General features: G+C 41.0%; 1 protein-coding gene and 1 long non-coding RNA gene across 6 annotated transcripts in view; one reads left to right on the top strand and one right to left on the bottom strand.

The window, feature by feature from the left end:
• tfeb (transcription factor EB) overlaps positions 1–16,650 on the top strand; it is a 30,948-nt gene extending 14,298 nt beyond the window's left edge. For 4 of the 5 annotated variants that reach the window (XM_079340758.1, XM_079340756.1, XM_079340755.1 and 1 more), the window contains 10 exons: positions 3,676–3,780; positions 4,198–4,392; positions 6,451–6,549; positions 6,785–6,973; positions 7,715–7,804; positions 11,202–11,319; positions 11,559–11,615; positions 12,044–12,119; positions 12,226–12,373; positions 13,343–16,650. In XM_079340758.1, coding sequence (XP_079196884.1) covers positions 3,751–3,780; positions 4,198–4,392; positions 6,451–6,549; positions 6,785–6,973; positions 7,715–7,804; positions 11,202–11,319; positions 11,559–11,615; positions 12,044–12,119; positions 12,226–12,373; positions 13,343–13,921 — 1,581 coding nt within the window. In that variant the 5' untranslated portion in view covers positions 3,676–3,750 and the 3' untranslated portion in view covers positions 13,922–16,650. The remainder of the gene's footprint in view (positions 1–3,675; positions 3,781–4,197; positions 4,393–6,450; positions 6,550–6,784; positions 6,974–7,714; positions 7,805–11,201; positions 11,320–11,558; positions 11,616–12,043; positions 12,120–12,225; positions 12,374–13,342) is intronic. The other variant, XM_079340759.1, reaches the window with a different exon arrangement.
• LOC306822061 lies at positions 15,805–18,123 on the bottom strand. The gene is made up of 2 exons (XR_013778851.1): positions 17,608–18,123; positions 15,805–16,578 (listed from the first exon to the last, which is right to left on the bottom strand). It is a non-coding gene; the product is annotated as an uncharacterized lncRNA (long non-coding RNA).
• Positions 18,124–18,890: the final 767 nt, after the last annotated feature.

The raw sequence follows: 18,890 nt of genomic DNA, 5'->3' as shown, positions 1-18,890 counted from the left end.
TTGTTGGTGGTACATGTTCATGTTGTTCTGATCTACAAAAACAAAGTTATGGTTACAAAAAAAACACAATTCTCTAAAGGGTCCTGAAGCACAACACAAGTCCTCCTGTGGCTTGCGTTCTTACCTTGCCAGTGGATCGAGTGTCTCGATGTAATCATCTCATTTGTCAAACTCTTTTAACACACTGTGCAGCATTCGACCACTGTCTGTGTATTAATATCTATCTTCATCTTCACTTTTTGTTCACACATATGAATGTATCTAAGTTCAGTTTGGGCAGGTTTGGAGCTGCTGCACAATCTGGTACGTGTGTGTTGGAATGTGTTCGTCTCGATGCGTTTCTCTGCATGGGTGTGTGTTTTCATGTGGACCATCCAATGGGCACAAAGCGGGCAGTGTGTGCTCCCTCGGGTGCTGAAATGTACACTTCGGACAACAGGCGGCTTCAGTCCTCAATAGGAGCTGCCCTTCTTATTGTACCTCACGCACAATGAGCTATTCTCTCCCTCTCTGTCTTTCTCTCTTTAGCACCATATACAGAGAGTGTTGCTAATGAGAGACTGGAGGAGGCAGATGCTGATTGGTTGTTTGGGACCCTGATGTCCCTGTCACTGCTTCTCTGTAACAGGTTGTCGCCAAACACATGAACATCAGCAGAGCAGAAATCAGTTTGGGTTTTTTTTTTGGTCGCACCTTTGCGACCAGATGAGCCTAGTCATGCAGGCGATGAACACCAGTCATTTCAGAAGGGGAACTACGAGTCTGGGACTCCCCACTGAGTGTGTGCACAGACTCATGTTTGTGAGCGTGTGATAGAAAATAGGAGGGACCGTTTGAAAGGATTTATGGGTGTTCTTCCTGTTCACATGATCACCCAACAACAGCATGACTCCCACATGACCTTTCCACCATTACGGAGGAAGTCCCTCTCAACACACGCTTTTATTGTGGGGACATAATCAGGGGACAGAGATGAGCATTGAGGCTAGCTAGCTTGAGCCTCCTTTAACCATGAAGGTAGTTATGACAGGTGCAGAGAGTGTTTTGATTTTTCTCTTGGTTAGCTCTACTTACACAACAGGGCCTAGTTCATTTCTATAGTCAGTCATACATGGAGTGTCTATATCTAGAGACACATATAATCCTATGCTGCTGTTACTGTGGCGTGACTTATATATAGGCATTTGATTATTGTGCACACATTTTAATTGAACTGGCTTCTGTTCTATTAGTTTTCTCCCTCCCCTTGTTATTAGACTGACCAACACAATTGCAGGATCACACAGCTGCATGCTATATTTTCTTGTCAAGGATTACAGGCCGATGGTGAATTTACAAAAAAATATCACAATTTTGGAACTGACGTGATGTTTGACCCCTGGATTAGACCTTAAATTCAATCACAGAGAGATAGATGTGCAATATATGATAACTGTTTGAATAGTCCAGCTCTCTTAGCTTACTTTATGAGTCACACATTAGTGCTGCAGATTCTTATAAGGCGTTTAGTAACATTGATTTATCTCATTCAAGGCCGTAAAATCTTTTGAAAAGTCTCATTTTAACTTGCAATTGGTGCTCTTAGATTTAAAGGTTGTTGAGAATAACACACGAGTCCAAATACTTAATCAAGTTATCTATTACTGTGTCAAGTAAGTTCATGGCTTGACTTTTTTCAGTGGTCACTGTTTGTAGAAACGCATGGTTGGGATTTAAAGCAGTTCAGTCTCGTATATAGTTGGAAAAAGCCTCGAAGCTATGCTGGCAGAATGTCTTCTACACAATCAGCTTGATCACAAATTGTTAAAAAGTTGACAAAATGACACAGTCATGATCTCCGTTAAACTGTTTAAGACTTTTCTTTGAGAAGAAAAGGTTTGTGCGGGTTTTCTTTTAACTTGTGAGAATTGTAAGAAATGTCTTTGTTTCAGTCATTATACGTCAAAAAAACATGACATGGTGTCTAGACAGTTGAAGCCACATGGTCTTTATTTACTGTGTTTATATGCATCACAAACATCACATGACGACACAACCTTTTAACAGCCTGATTTTCTTCCACAGGCAGTTATTCTGGGCCTCAGACAGACAGACAGACAGACAGAAAGGGACAGTGCAGCAGTGAGTGCTTTGAGGCTCTTGTGTTTGATGAATAGGATCAGGAGCCTGACAACCTGTCTTTAAACTTCTTGGAGAAAGTAGACCGGTTGCACTCCAGTAGAAACAGAGAGTGCATGTCATTTTATTTATATAGCACCTTTTCAAAACACAGGTCTACAAAGTTCCTGACAAACATCAAAAACAAGAACAAATCAAACAGAAAAATATAAACAACAGCAAGAACATGACAAATGTGAAAAACTAAAACCCAACAGACATAACCCAACCATTACAAGAACCCTCATGAGAACCCAGGCAACCCAACAACAGGAGCTGAGACCAAGAGGACAGATTTAAGAGGATTAAGAAACTAAAGGAGCTAAAAGCAAATAAAAAGATACCAGCAATAAAAAGATGAGAGCAGTAAGAGAAATACAAGCAAGTGAATACATTATCAAAAAGACAATATTATGAATAAGAATTATATTTTAATAGGACTTTAAGAAGCACAGGAAGAATAGTAAAACCAGGGAGATAAGAACATTAAGAAGACGAAATGTCATAAAAGCAAGTCTGTAAAAGTATGTTTTAAGAAGGGATTTAAAAGAGTTGAGGGAACCTGCAAGTCTTATCTCTTCAGGGAGGTCGTTCCAAAGTCGAGGGCCGCTGACTGAACAGGCCCGGTCACCTTTAGTTTTAAGCCTCGACTTTGGAACGACCAGGAGTCCCAAACCTGAGGATCTAAGACTGAGGGCTGCGTTATATATCTTGGTGCCAGCCCTGTCTGTACTTTAAAAGTAATGAGTCAAATCTTAAAATCGATTCTAAAACCCACAGGAAGCCAATGAAATAAATTAAAATTGGAGTGATGTGATGTCGTCTGTTACAACCAGTAAGAAGCCTCGCTGCTGTGTTTTTGAACGAGCTGGAGGCGAGACGGTGACTTGCTTGTGATTCTGGATAAGAGGGAGTTACAGTAGTCAAGTCAGGAGAAAATGAGGGCGGGGATGATCTTGTTACGGTCTGGTCGGGCGAGTAGTTGACAAGTGATCCAGCTTGCCCAGTAGTGCATCAAGATAACGATCTCTGACATTCCTGTGACATCACTGTGCAGGTTTCAGAGTTGACAGGCTGCTGTTCAGAGAACCATGATAAACCGTTTTTAAAATATGCTTCGTTGTTGTTCAACCCTGAGTAAGAATCTGTTTCTTCCTCTCTGTGCAGGCAGTGAACTTACATAGTTGTGTCATACTTAGCATGAACTTAAGTTTTCGTTTGTGATCTTAAAAAAATGGAAGAGGATGTTCTAAATACAGTGGAGGATCAATTTCACTTCCAAACAACAAAACAGACCAAGCTGACGACAAAGAAATGTTGAATTGTGGTGCAACAAAGGAAATGACAACTCTTCAAAGCAGCGCTTGCTATTTTGATCTCTGCTGACTTCTGATAGCGAGGATTACTTTTTGCAACATTCACATCAAACATAACATGCAGTCCATGTCTGTCTTAATTGTTTTTAACCCAATTCTTCGTACCCTCTCTTATGCATTCTTTCTGACTATATCCTAACAGCTTCACATACCTCTCGGGCTGGACTGCGCTGCATTGACTTCGGCTCGCCCTCCCCTGCCCCCTCGCCCTACAGCAATGGCCTCACGCATTGGGCTGCGGATGCAGGTAGGACAACCTTCATCGTAAAAAACTGTAGCACATGAGAGCCTGTTATTATCCTAACTAGCTTTATATGCTGTTACTCTGTAGCTACTCTGTCTGTATTGTTGGTCTGTATGGGATAGTGAGGGAAGATCAGTGGGGCCGCATTTTACATCTGTCACTTATTTGAAGGGCCTACAGGCAGCAAACAATTCTCCACTGATAATGTTGGTCATACAATGAACCTTAGATATTTAAATATATTTACTGTACAGGCTACAGACTTTCCTTAATGGGGTCAATAAATATGTGAGTGAGTCACCGCTAACAAGCTGCCAGTGCCCACTCTTTTGAAAAGTATTAAGCTAAAAGAAGCATCCCCCCCAGTCTGAATGTTTTAATGACTATACTATGTGTGTGCTTTTTCATCCATGTCCCCAGCTGATGCGAGACCAGTTGCAGCAAGAGGAGCAGCGTGAGAGGCAGCAGCAGCTACAGCAGCAGCAGCAGCAGCAGCAGCACAATGCAGCCCTGCAGTACATGCAGCAGCGCATGGCTGGGCTGCCTGCACCAACCCCAGCTATCAGCACCCCACAGCATTTCCAAAGCATGCAGGTCCCTGTTGAAGTTCTCAAGGTCAGTAGGGCTGCTACATAGTTATTTTCATGATCACCTTTTTTTTTTTTCTTCTTACCTCTGAATTCCCTCAATAGGCCAAGAATACATCTCTGAGTCAAGGGTTCAGATTGCTTTTTTCAAAAAAATTGTATTTCAATTTGATGAGCTAAAAGGTCTTTGTGTTAGCACTCTAAAGTAAATCACAGTGTGAATGCAGTCAGTGTCTTTGATTGTGACTGATGTATAATCTGACAATGGCTTAAGAAGGAAGTAATTGGAGGGTTTTTTTGGAAATAACATAATAGGTATGCTCAAATCTCTGCCATTCGCTTCTGGTCCAAATGACAACATAAAAACACAGCACTAAGCCAAAGCTATTACAAGATCTTTAGGGAATTGGCTGGAGTGAGAGATGAGGTGGGTTTTTTTAATGGGGAATTCAGCTCCATCACACTGGGGGAAATCAGGGACAGATTTGAAGATTAAATAAAAGGCAGAGAGAAAAATGTGGTGGAGCAGCAAGCAGGTAGGGAGGGAGAGGGGGAGGAAGACGAGGAGATTAGAGGAGGTTTGACATGTAGTGTGATAGGACAGACAGGAGCGATGTAGATAGTCTCAGTCAGACATGGACAGATAAAGCTGAAGTGACATTTTGCCTGATTCCTAAGATGCTTGTGTATGTCCTTATCTTTGATGGTGTGTTTTTGTGTGCAATGGGTTTGTGCAACACTCCATTATGTGCATGTTTGTGTTGGCCTACAGTATGTCAAACTGTGAATATGTTTGTGTGTGGAGCAATTTGCTGTATTGACAGTGTACTCTGTGTGCATGCATGTGGGAGTGTGAGGAGTTGTCAGTGTCTTTTCCATTCATGAAGAAGATAAGATGAAATGTCCAACAGTGTCTCTGAGCCTGTCAACCATTTGAGCTGTTTCTTTCAACTTCATCTGTGCTGACAACTCTAGACCAAACAGTTTTGACTGAATATTTGTTCATCAGGCTCTTAAGGCTCTGACATGTAGAGCTGACAAATCCTGTGTGTTTATCCAAACAGACAAGATATGCTGCAGTAACATGTTCAAAGCAGCACAGTGTTTCAAATGTATTTTTTGGAGTTTCTAGAACTTCCCGTGGTTTAAAGAGGGCATATTATTCCCCTTTTCAAACAGTCCCATGTGGTCTAAATAAAACATGTGTGCTGTGTTTTAGTCAAAATATAACATACATGAAGTACCAGAGGAGGTTTGTGACTCCGCAGAAACCAGCTCTCTCAGAACCAAACACACCGTTTCAGAGTGTGTGTCCCTTTAAATGACTCTGAGGCATTTCTATTGACTGCATGGACCCGTGTCTGGATTCCATCAAAGTAAAAGGATATACATCTTAAGTGCATACTCAGTGTAAAGTGTGATTTCAATACAAGTCTTAAGCCATGCTGACCTCACAAGCGTTTACAACACACTTAACAGTATGTAAATGTAGTTTAGATCATGTTGAGGGATATTTTGATAACTCTTGTGTTTTCTTATGGTGCTTGAGTCATTGCAGTAAACAAACTTAAATCATTGGGTGCGTTATGATAACTGTAAAACAACAATTGTTAAATGTGTTATTTTCACTTAAAGCATATGCAGCCACTCTCTTATGTCCTGTTGGAGTTGCACTTCAGATGCATCTCTTTTTTTTAATCTGGTTTATATATATATACGTTTATGTTGCTAATGGTACTTTTAACTTGCATTAATTCCACTCGTGTTGAGACAAAAGCTTTCAATAAAATGTTCTGACTCAGTTTGTGTCTCTAAACAACTCTAACTTACCACTATAAAACATGCAAACCTACTTGTACTGCCCTCCCAAAAGACTCATCAGAAGGATCTGAACAGTGTAAATACACGGTGTTGCCTTTGCTTGATAAGACAGCTGAAGAGAGACAGCACATGTTGGGAAGAGAGATCAGGGTTGACATGCAGCAAAAGGCTGAAGTCAGTACGGTTGATATAACCTTGAGTGCTGCCCAGCGCCCTGATGTGCAAGATTGTTCACACATCCTTTTACTTTCATTTGTCACTGCAGGTAGAGACCCACCTGGAAAATCCTACAGACTACCACATCCGTCAGTCTCGGAAGCAACAGGTGAAAGAATACCTGTCCACCACCTTTGCCACCAAGCAGGTACCTTCTGATAGCAGCCTTTACTCTGAACTGTATATTTGTGCTGCCTGTCTCTTATCAAATAAAGCCCATGTGCATTTGACCGGTCTTGTCTGTTTTGTCTGGTTTGTTGAACAATCCATAGTGAAGCTATATGTTTGTTTGTGTGAGTTCTCCATCAATAACGTCATCACCTCTCTCCTCCTCTCTCTTTCTCTCTCTCTCTCTCTCTCTCTCTCTCCCTCTCTCTCTGTAGACGGTCCACGCAGTAGCAGGTCTGGTGCCGCCCTCTCCTCCGCCAAACATGGTACCCCAAGGCGGTTCAGCATCTGCACCCCCACCCCTCCACTCTCCACACATGCGCACCGAGCAGCTCATGTCGGGAAACAGCGCCCCCAACAGCCCCATGGCCATGCTCAACATCGGCTCCAGCCAAGAGAAAGAGGTATGCGCCTTCAAGTGTGGGCAGATTGCATATAAACATAAACATCTAAACATTTATTCCAACTTCTGTTGTAAAGAACAATAAACAAGCACTAGCCTGAAAAAATATCCCTTAAATATGACTTAATTACACTCCTGTATAAAACTACTAGGATTGAATATTACCCCGAAAGTGACATTATCTCCACAGTTTATGAAAGCATGATAGTCATTTAAGTGCTCTTTGGTCGGAAGGTTTGGTGCTTGACATTTTTTCGCTGTTAATGTGTTGTGTGCAAAGAAGGTGAGGAGATGAATGTGTTGACTAACTGACAATAACTATCATTGGAATTTAAATGCTCCATTATGGCCTTGCAAGACTCATTACAGCTTTACAAGTGACAGCAGTATGTAAGGGCCCTTTGAACCTGACAGCCTTTGACCAACTCTCCTCCTCCTCCTCCTCCTCCTCCTGTCTCAACTCTTCTCTTCATTTTGTTTCTTCGAGGACAAATGTTTGACTAGTTAGCCTCCATAACATAGGGTTCATCCTTTAAAGTCTTCTTTTGAGTGAAGCATGCTCATGCAAGCGTGATTACCAGGAGGTTTAAACACTAACAGGTTTTAGATGCTTATTTATACATCAGAGTAGTTAAAGGCTCCTCTCTGTTTTGCATTAACAAAAGTTTGATACAGTTTTTGTCTTTTAAAAAGTTGTTAAAGAATTGTCACGGTAATCCCCCCCCCTTCCTTTTTCCCCCAGATGGATGAGGTCATTGAAGATATCATCAGCATGCAGTCCAATTATGATGATATTCAAGCATACATAGACCCTATCCAGATGCCAAACACAGTAAGTCAAAACCAACCCACCAAAAAGTTGTAAATTCAGCAATCCTTCATGTGTCCTTTCTTTGATATAGCTGGTCATGCTGCTTACAGACTCCTTTTTACATGTTACATATTTGAGTTATGCTTATTAAAAATACTTTCAAACATTTTTTAAGTTAAAAAGTGTTCTTATTTTGGAGTTTTCATAAACCAAGGCTGATGTGTCATCAGATTGTACAGCCCTAAAAAAGGTAAATAAAAGTAATTCCACTGGACATACAAACTTTTTTTAGTGATCTATCCTCTGCAGGTTTTTTTGTTTAGAGTTAAAAATAAGTGAGGTGAGACTTTAAGTTGATTGAAGCACACATCCCGTATTTGTTCAGACTTCCTCTGTCTTGTCCCATAATTTATTCATCCTTTTACTTTGTCTTTGCTGCTGATAGTATGAATATTGGTTGAACAGTTGTCAGTCGTGCTAAACTGCTACATGTGCAATACATGTTTGAGGTCCATGTTTTTCTGACAAAGAAAAGCCATCATAATGGTTGTTACTTTCCTTACATATCCCAGTGGAGGCAATAGGTTGTGTCTTTTTGCAGCCGTATACACAGAGGAACTTACATGTGCACATGCTAGAGTGTATAATTGACTCAATCACTTCACATTCCATCCCTTAACGAGGCTGGATGTAGTTTGAAACTGCAGGAAAGACATGGCAGATTAGGACTGTGCTGGGCTTTGTGTTGAAGGCAACCAACTCAGAAAATTAACAATTAAACTGCCAGCAGTTAGAGTTCAACTTGTTTACAAGACATCCAGAGAGGGAGGGGGGGGGAGAAGGAGGGGGGGGAGAGATGGGAGGAGGGAAGAGGGGGATGAGTGCAATTTGTGCAAGGGGAAAACAGGCTGAAAGTCCAGTTAGGGGAAAGTTCACTCTTGTTTGGAGGGGAGCGGAGGTAGAAGAAAGACAGGATCGGTACAGGCCAGGTCAGTCTCACAGGACGGGGGCATCGGTGCCGCAGAGAGGAGCTGTGTGTGCTGCTGGTGACTGAACGAGAGAGGGAGAGAGAGAGAGAGAAGAAGAAGAGAGAGAGCACTGGCCTAGTGGGGGCAGAAGTAGAAGATGAAGGAGATGAACAAGACCTATGCCATTGTGGAAGTTATTGAAGGAGAACAGATTCAGCTGGTAAGACACCGAAGCACTGTTGTTTGTCGGACTGTTAAGTATGACTTTTTTTTTTTTAGTTTTCGTTTAGCTTTTTGCTCAGAATGAAGCACGCTTTTGACAGATGCAGTGACTGCTCTAACTCCCAACCTCAGGTCCCTGATTATAGAATGTGGGCAGTGGGGAGGGTGAGGGGTTTTAATTTTTAGAATAGTTTATATTTGTGCTTTGGATTTGTTGTTCTCAGGGACCTAACCAAACTCCGACACTCTTGTCGGGTAGGATTTTTAACTGTTAGAGTTCACAGTGCAATTATTGTAGAGATAGTAGCAGGTCTTGACCAGTGCAGGATCAGCTCATTGTGTGGTCATCTATATGACTTGGTGTGTGTGTGTGTGTGTGTGTGTGTCTGTGTGTGTACTTGTACATCACACTGATTGATTAGATTAGGTGATTGATCAACCCTCAGTAGGATCAGTGTGTTGAGCATGCACAGAATTGACTGAGAGAAAAAAAAATCCCCACAGATGAAATCAATAGTGCAGTATTGTGAGACAGTGTAACAGATGCTGAGAAAAATATATTCAACATGATTTGTGCTGTTGTTTTATATATGGATGGATGGTTTTTTTTGTGTAAAATGTGATAGAATGTAAACTCATTGACGTATTCCTAAACTGACAGAGCAGTGAGTTAAATTCACCTTCTAATCCTGATGGGGATTAAAGCGGCAAACTCTGTGGAATTCTTGGAATCTCAAAGTTTAGTAAAAGCACCACTGAATACCAGGCACTAGTGAACTGTTAGTGTCTCAGTTGGATGGTTAAACTGAGTCGCAGTCATGCTTTGTTGTTTAATTGAGTGAGATGAGCCGTTATCAGAGCTGCCTGTGTGCTCAGGACAGGGGAGGTTGTTGCAAAACGAGGGAGTTACATGTGTTTCAAACTTCAACGTTTTCCGTTTACAATTGAACGCTGTTAAATCGGTGATTGTTGTTCCTCGAATGAATGATGACTTTTCAGATGGCACTTCAAAAAAACGATAAAATCACCAACCTAATCTGAATCTATTTTTGTTTGAATGTGGTGATCACATTAAGATGTGATATGAACCGTTGAACACACAAGTAACAATCAGCTGATACAAGACAATGTGAACAGAATTTGAACAATGGCTTCTGACATAAAAAACGTCCTCCACCCTGAGTGGTGATTTGAACTTCTCTGTTCTTGAGATCTTCTGTGACACTTTTAACAGGGCATATCATTTACATACAAAAGTTCACGTGTTTTTGAGTGCGTAAGTGTGTTTGATCTCACAGCTCACACAGTAGCCAGCAGATAAGGTATCTGTTCCTTGAAGTTCTTTATCTTCCAGGCCTCATTAGCAACAGCACATTTGCTGTCCCTGCAGGGAGTACGACATGATTGGCAACAGGCAGCAAAAAAGTGCTCTTATGACTCAAACTATACGGTACAATTAAAAGGAAATCGAGACTTTTTAGGAGTCCGTACAAAACTAAATTACAGCTCTTATACAATGTCTAAAGTGCGAAAGATTTTGGAGAGCAAGCCATAGTGCAAGTTCAGGAGAAGGAGAAGGCAGAGGAGAGAATAAAGCCATAAAGAGCGGTCATAAAGATAGGATGAAATTGTCAATCATTGCTTTGTGTTTGGCAAGCTCTTCCTATAGTAAGTGTGATGTTGTTGCATTATCTCCTGCTGCGAGTCCCATCTTTACTTTGCAGCACACTAAACACGAACACTGACTTTATTGAAGCTACTTAAAAAGGTGTTGGAAGCTGTAAATGAGTCATCGAGGAAAGAGAGAGAAATATGATCAATTTAACAGTCAGTGTGACCCGAGGTTGAATTACCTTGTTAGAATTTACCTTTACATTTTATTAAGTTCTGTCAGTCATTCCTGTCATAGACACTCGCAAACATGTGACACAACATTGGGTTAAAATGCACCTTATGGAAGATGCTTAAAGCTGTTGTGTCAATAATAACCTTTTTAGTTGTCTTTTTACTTTGACGAGTTTTTCTTCCAAACATGCGAGTGAATTTGAGAAGCTTTTGTTAGGCTTTCTAACTGTCTTTCAGTAGATCATCTGTACAGCTACTGTACAGTTGTTTAGAGCTGAAATAGAAAAGTGAATGTTATTTCCATGGGAGTCAAGTGTCTGTTCTCTTTATGAGCAGGTTGCTGTATGTACTGCATGTCTGACTTGTGTGTGCTCACTTCCCAGCTCCCCCTGTCCAGCAGTCACCTGGATGTGTATACAGGTCCTGGGATGAAGGGACCAACTGTAGCTATGACCAGTAACTCCTGTCCTGCCAACCTGACCATTAAACGAGAACTGTCAGGTGCGAAAGTCAATAGTTTTCCACTTTATCATCACATTTTAATAGCTGGGAGACGTCAAATCCATCTGAACTCAGTCTAACTTTGATCATGTTACAAAATGATTTTAAAGACTGAAACCTTTGCTCACAATTTACTCTGGTAATATTTGGCGATGAGAGGTTGGTAACGCTGTGAATCTGTTTCCTTTTGCACAGTCGCCGTCTCGGATGTTAGTTAATCACTTTTTGTTTTTGCAAAGATGCAGAAGCCCGTGCTATGGCCAAGGAGAGACAGAAGAAAGACAACCACAATCTGAGTGAGTCTTAACCTCTGCATGCTCTTTGACCTAATAGTCAACCCCGTCTCTTCTTCTCTTTTGTGGATTGCTTTAAAAAAAACAAAAACATATGCCCTCACTTACACTTAGCTCACATATACACATTACCACACACCATAATCTCTCTCTTGCAAAAAAACAGTTTTATACAACCGTGCACTGATTTAGCTGACATGGTTCAAATCCTGGTGGATGGTTAACTTGTTCATTTCTGCTGTTCTGGCACTTGCGTGTAATTGCCTGTGACTGTGTGTGAGTGCTTGTATCACTTATTCCTCGCTGTATGTATGAAGTGTGTGCCAGTCTTTTTTCAAATGCTTCACATAATTCAAGTTTTCTGTTTCTTCATGTATTGTCCTTTGCCTTCTATTTGATCTCCATTTTGTCTCTACTTTCCTCCGCCACAGTCGAGAGGAGGAGGCGATTCAACATCAATGATCGTATCAAAGAGCTGGGCACCATGATCCCCAAAACCAACGACCTGTGAGTTGCTTTCGCAGTTTGAATGAGGATGGCACCTTTGAATTGAATCACCTACTGCCCGTTACTTATTTGTGTAAATTGCTTTTGTCCTTCACTGTGTGCATAGTGACGTGCGCTGGAACAAAGGCACTATTCTGCGGGCGTCTGTCGAGTATATCAAACGCATGCAGAAGGACGTGCAGAGGACCAGAGAGGTGGAGAACAACTTCAAAAGGATGGAAATGACTAACAAACAGCTGATGCTACGCATTCAGGTAACACAAAAACACACGCAGTAAATGTAACCTCAGTATACAGAACATATACACAAAAAAACAAGACAAGATGGCATCAGTACAAACAATAAAACACTGAAATATCATTAAACAGTCAATTAAAATCTGTTAAATGTTAAATAAGAGAATATACTCTTATTGTTTTTTTATTAAATCACTGGCTCCTACTTCTAGAGTGTTTGCCGGACTTTTATCCAGGGACACTTTGTCCTCAGTTTGTAGTCGCACACACAGAAGGCTTTTTTTTGCCAGAATATTTAAAAGAGAATAATAAAGAGCCTTAGTGAGCTGGAGCATAAAAAGAAAGAAACACTCTTTCAGGTATGGGAGACACTATTCTTTCAAAGTTTTATAAACAAGTTGAAGAACTTAAAAAATATATATAATTTGTTGCACAGTGCTGAATCTGTATGTAGGATGAGGAACAGTTTTTCCCCGGCGGCAATTAGAGCCCTGAACTCTGCACTCTGACCACTTTAAACCCAGCCACATTGAATGTCAACATGTGTACATCTACCTGTCAATGAAGTCTTAACTTATATCTGTTATAATACTCTTCATTCACAACTATTGCACATTGATTTTATAATTATTACACATGTAAATTAGCCATAACCATAACTTAATTATAACTTATGCTAAAACCTTCATTGTATTTTATTTTCTTATATTGCACTGTATTTTATTTGTTTTTATTTTTACTTCAATTGAGCACAGAGGTACAGTATATGTCACAAAAACACAAGTATCTTAAATAAAAAACCTTTGAACCCTAAACCTTATATTTAACAGATTTTTATCAAGACTCTGGCAGCAGCATTCAGAAAAGAAATGTCATTTTCTTATTAACTCCCTGTATAAAAAGAGGTTACGAGATATTGAGAGTATCACATTCACATAAAATCTAGTGTATGATGAAGCTTCCCTCATTTCACCCACTGTTCATAGGAGTTGGAAATGCAGGCCCGTCTGCATGGCCTCCCCAACAACTCCCCCTCTGGCCTGAACCCTAATGACCTGATGGCTTCTTACGTAAAACAAGAGACCAGCCCAGAGGACAACCTCTCTCACCCCCAAGTCCACCATCAGCCCCAGCACTTAGTCCAGAACCAGGCTCAGCCTCAGGCCCAGCAGCATCACCACTTCCTCCCACAGAACCACCTCCACCACCAAAACCAGGCTCAGCATCAGCATCAGCACCGCCAGCTGCCACCGCTCCCCCAACACCTGCAGCCTCAGTTACCCATCCAGTACCCGTCTGTGGGCAGCTCCCAACCCTTTGACTTTGCCCAGTCTCTGGACTTGTGTGACGGGATCCCCGGCTTCTCAGATGGCATGTCGGGGCTCGTCGACCTGGGTGGCCTGGATGTCCAGGGGAAGAGAGGTGAACTGGGCTTCCTCATGATGGACGAGCCCCTGTCCCCCATGGGAGGAGACCCGCTGCTTGTTTCGGCAATGTCTCCCGAGGAATCTGTCGACTCCAGCCGCAGATCAAGCTTCAGCATAGAAGATGGAGACGTACTGTAGACACACACAGAATCACTCACATGATCACATGCAGAGGTTTCACAGAGGTCGCAGGAAAAAAAAAAAACAACAACATAAAAGCACACGACACACAGCACAAACCACAGTAAGGAATGACATCATCCACCCAGAACACACATTCAGAAACACTCATTGGTACATATATCCCAAGATACAACACCAACACAGTAAAGAAATTGTAGAGAACAAACGTTTCTGATGCACACACTTATACACAAGTGCATGTGAGACAAACTTGGCATGTTGCCCAACAGACTGAGCATTTACAAGGGCTGAACTCACACTGCCAGGTCAGGAGTTATAGAGCACACTTGGCCTCGTTTCCATAAAGGTGCCTCTGAATCATAATTGAACAAGGGACAAAACCAGCAGTTAATTAGATTGAAGTTATCAGATACAAGGACAAACCGAGTACATTGTCTGAGTCGATAGAGGACAAGTTATTTTCTCCTTACATCAGCCTCTTTTAGCAACCATAAATGATTGAACCAAAGATAGTGAATAAAATGGAAAAAAACCTTCATGATCTTGCATGCATAATTCATCTTAAGGGGATGCAGTCCAGTCTCATTGTTCTGTTGCACATGCTGTTATTCCACAGTTTACGTTTGCCTCCAGCGCTAACTGTTTGACAAAGATCTATGTTAGCCTGCTAAGCTGAAAGGTTTTCTTTAAGTGTCCACGTTTGAGAAACATTTTAAAACTCCATGGATGAAAAGATAATCCAGCTTTCAAACACAAGTCCTTACACACAGTGCTGTCCCTGAATCTTATGTCTTTAACACTGGATATTGTCAAGACGCGTATCAGACGAATACACTTCACAGGTGTGTTAAATCATGTGAGAGAGTAGAGTAAACCATGCTATAGTTGTCAAAATACTCAGGTACTGTAATTAAACACACAAGCAGGGTCATTTTTATGCAATAGCAGATTTTAACCTGAGTTTGTCAGACTCAACCTCTATCAATGTGCCTTTCTATTTTGCAGCTGCTGCTCTTCAAAGGCATGTTTTCATAGGTCAGCAGTCATGACAGGGCATTAGACTTCAAAATCACTTTCAATTACCCCCTCTCAACGCTTTAGAGTTTACCTCTATACCTTAAAAAAAGGAGTTTATAGCTAGTTGGTAAACAGACAAAAATCTATTTAAGTGACCTACAAAAGCCAACAAGACTGAACATTTATATATTTTTAATGCTTGTAACCATTGCCACAGACAGAAACAACCTTTTTTTTAAATAAATTTTACAAACATTCACAGGTAGTGACACGAGGGACTGTTAAAAGAAAGCCGGGTGAGATTTTCAGCAGCAAATGTCACTAACACATGTACAGGAGATACACAGGGGGTGCCAAAATGTGACGCAATCCAAAGGAGCTTTAAATCGTTTTACTTGTTGACATTTTTAGGCCCTTGCTCAAGTGAATGGAATTTAAAGTGACAGGGTTTAATCTTAGTCTCAGTTCACAGAAGGTGTCGGGTAATGTTCACTGTTAAGAGCACAGCATTTGCACACACTTAGCTCACGCTCTGACTCGGTTCACAAACAACTCATTAAACGTGCAAGTTGTACACAAATAGGCTTTATGGCGCTCAGATACCTACAGTTCAAAACAAACAGTGCTGCCTTGAATCTATTTTTTAAGTCAGCCTGTCTCTTTCCCCTCTGATGAATCGATTGCCAGCTGCAGAGGCTGATCTCAGGTCTGCTGTTCACCTTCAGCAAAGGAAACATGTCATCCCATTGGTTGCAGTCTTCACTTGGGCAGGGCAGGTGGAAGTTGGTCACTCAAGGTTCAGCCTTGAATTGATATATCTCTTGATCAGTAACGATAAAGGTAGAAAAAAAATTATGGTGTTTTGTTTTTTTTTTCTTTTTTTTGATTAAAAGAATTGGTTGTTTTCTTTCCTATAGTTTGTTTTATTTTATCTCCAAAAGCACTGGAAACTATGTTATTGTTTTAACTTTGTTCATGGACGAATTTGTGGAATAAGATGTATTTCAAATGTTTTATGCCACTTAAATGTGTTTTATCTGTGTTTCTTTTAGTTCTAATTTTTACCTTTTTTTTCTCAGAGACATCTTCAATAAGCACACTATAATGCATTAAAGCCACTGACGTTTTATTATTCAAGGAGCAGGGAGACATGAACGTTAAAATTTCAGCTCCATGCAGAGATGAAGAGATCATGTACATTTTTGATGCAATTTTTATATTATTGGGATTTTATTTTTCTCTGTGATTTCACTTGGAGCCAGACATAGATGAAAGTTGATCATTTCATTTTACTGAATTCAAATTTCCCATTATACATGAATGTAAGCTTTACCAGAGGTTTTGGTCCAACTGCAACAGAATACAACTTTCCCTCTCTTGACGTACAGTAGGTGTCCATGGAGACTGAATGACTACTGTCTTCAAATTAAATCTGAGCCAGGGAGTTGTGATTGTTATAGCCTTGTAGCACTGACTTTGCTTTTGTTTCTGTCCGTGCGTCTGTGTCTCTGTCAGTCTGCCAGTGTTGTGCCTTTTTTCCAAATCAACCCCAGATTGACTGTTGTTGTACTGTCACCCAGCCGACACTCCAAAGAGCTACTCAGGCCTCCTCTTCTCTTTCACTAGAGGGCGCTCTGCAGATCAAAATACACAGGGAAAAGTAGTTCTGATTTTATTGAGATTATAAAATATTTTATCAAAATCCATTCACCGACTTCTGGTGTTTCTTCACAGCTAATGTGCAGTATGTGCAGGTGCAAGCGTATGTATGTGTGTTTTTATATTGTTATATTAAACCGTAACATGGTCCAGGCTAGTTTTAAGTCTTGCTCCATTCAATGTTTGTTTTGATATTTCATCTTAATTATAGTTTAAGGTAAGTGTCAATATGATATATAGACATCAGGGAAAACTGGTTATTTCAACTTGAGTATTTATCTATGCTTAACTAAAACCTTTTTGCTTCATTTATTTTTACAATTTTAGGTTTAGTGCACGTCACATTTTTGTTTAAGTCTTAAAAACAAAACACAGCGTCTAAAAAAATAAAAATGTAACACTGCATTTAAAAAGCAAAACAAAAGGATAAATGGAAAATGTGTTGTATGAGGGAGAGTGGATTTCAACTGTTAAATCGAGTGTTGGACAGTTGATATAAGAAAATAGGGTTTGTTTGTTTTTTAAACTTTTGTCTCCAATATTTGTAGGCAAAACAGGCTGGAGATAAATAAACCTGGTACTAATTGTTGCCTGAACTTCCCACCAGGGGGCAGCAGAGCACTTCACATTTAAAGCACGTCTCCAACTGGCGTTTGTGACGCTACTATCACATAAAAAACTGAGCTGCTGTGAAAAGTAACTCCCTCTCAGTACTCCTAACAACGCACTGTTTTTTTGTGTTTGTTCACAATCGATAGAACAGTTGTGGGACACTTTGGGTTCTATTTTTGTGCCGAAATTACACGAACTGTCGAGTACCGTATATCGATTGCCTTATTTGCCCTGACCGAGTTACAACCATGAAAAAAACAGCATTTCAAGTGCAAATCTTAAACAAGGATATGTACAGGTTTTGATGAACAAAATTAACTATTTGAGAATTGTATCCTGTTTTCTCCATTGTAGTGGCTTTCAAATGTATCCTGCTTCCTTCCTTTTCTTACCTCTTTTATTTCTCCTCTGCAGCTCTTTCCATCATGTCCTGATATATTAGCTGAGGACTGCTTCAGGATGATCCATAAAGCATTTAACAGCCTTTCATAAGTTTAAATCGGGGTAATCTTATTCCTCATCCGCACACATTCACACACACGCAGAGTGATGCCGCAGAGCATGTTTAAGTGTAGTGGTGGTGTCTGCAGCCCATCCACAGGCCCATTCTCCAGGCTCTTTATGATGCTAATGTACTCCCTGGTCTAATAAATCCCTGTAGAGCTGCAAAGAGTAGATCTTATGGCTCACTCCGATCACCACCTTTTCGCCCATCTCCAACCCAACACACATACACTCACTGCTATTACTACAGCAGAAGTGCGTGCCTTGCACTTCCACAGATACTTGGGTGGCTGTTTAGTAAGAGGGAAAGGAAAAGGGGGGAAAAGGTTGAGACAAATCAAACATGAATGTGCAATTTAAGAGATGTTGGCATCTGACTTGGGCCCTGGCATTGATTGCTTGTAGTGAAGGGAGATACTGAGAAACACTCATCACCCCTTTTTTTTGATGGTGGGGCCTCTTGGAAGGGGTTTGGCACGGCATTCAGAGCCTTATTTAGACCTCCACCGAGGTGAGAAGTAAAACAATCAGTGCTTTTTCTACGAGTTCAACAACAAACTTAATTCGGAGCTGACGATGGATCCGTTTTTTCAACCCTTCTTCCGTCTCACCAAAACTTCTTGGTCTACCTGTCCCCCTCTCCTCCGTCCTGTCATATTCTTTTTCAGGCTGCTGTGTGTGTGTGTGTGTGTGTGTGTGTGTGTGTGTGTGTGTGTGTGTGTGTGTGTGTGTGTGTGTGTGTGTGTGTGTGTGTGTGTGTGTGTGTGTGTGTGTGTGTGTGTGTGTGTGTGTGTGTGTGTGTGTGTGTGTGTGTGTGTGTGTGTGTGACTCCTCCCTCCCTCTCAGGGGAGCAGTGTGTCACTCAGTTTGAAGCCCAAGGAAGAGAGGTGAAAGGGGGCTGATTGAGCTAATTTAGCCCCTGGATGTGAGAGCAGGAAAGGCCTCACCCTCTGCTAATAGACAGACATCAAAATGGAGATGAGGGGGGGATGAAAGGAGGGAGAGAAGAGAGTAAGGAGGGGTGGGCAATAAAACTGAGACGACTTTTTGATGGATTTATCTCTTTTCGTCCGAGGGGATGTGGAGAAAACTTTTATGAACACTGAGTGACATTGTGAAGTTGGTAAAGGTTTATGTGTGTTGCCTTGAATTAAAAACTGCTGATATTACT

Source organism: Symphodus melops (assembly GCF_947650265.1).
Source record: "Symphodus melops genome assembly, chromosome: 4".
Lineage (NCBI taxonomy): Eukaryota > Metazoa > Chordata > Actinopteri > Labriformes > Labridae > Symphodus > Symphodus melops.
Note: the sequence above shows the minus strand (reverse complement) of the source record. Positions and strands in the feature narration are given on the sequence as shown.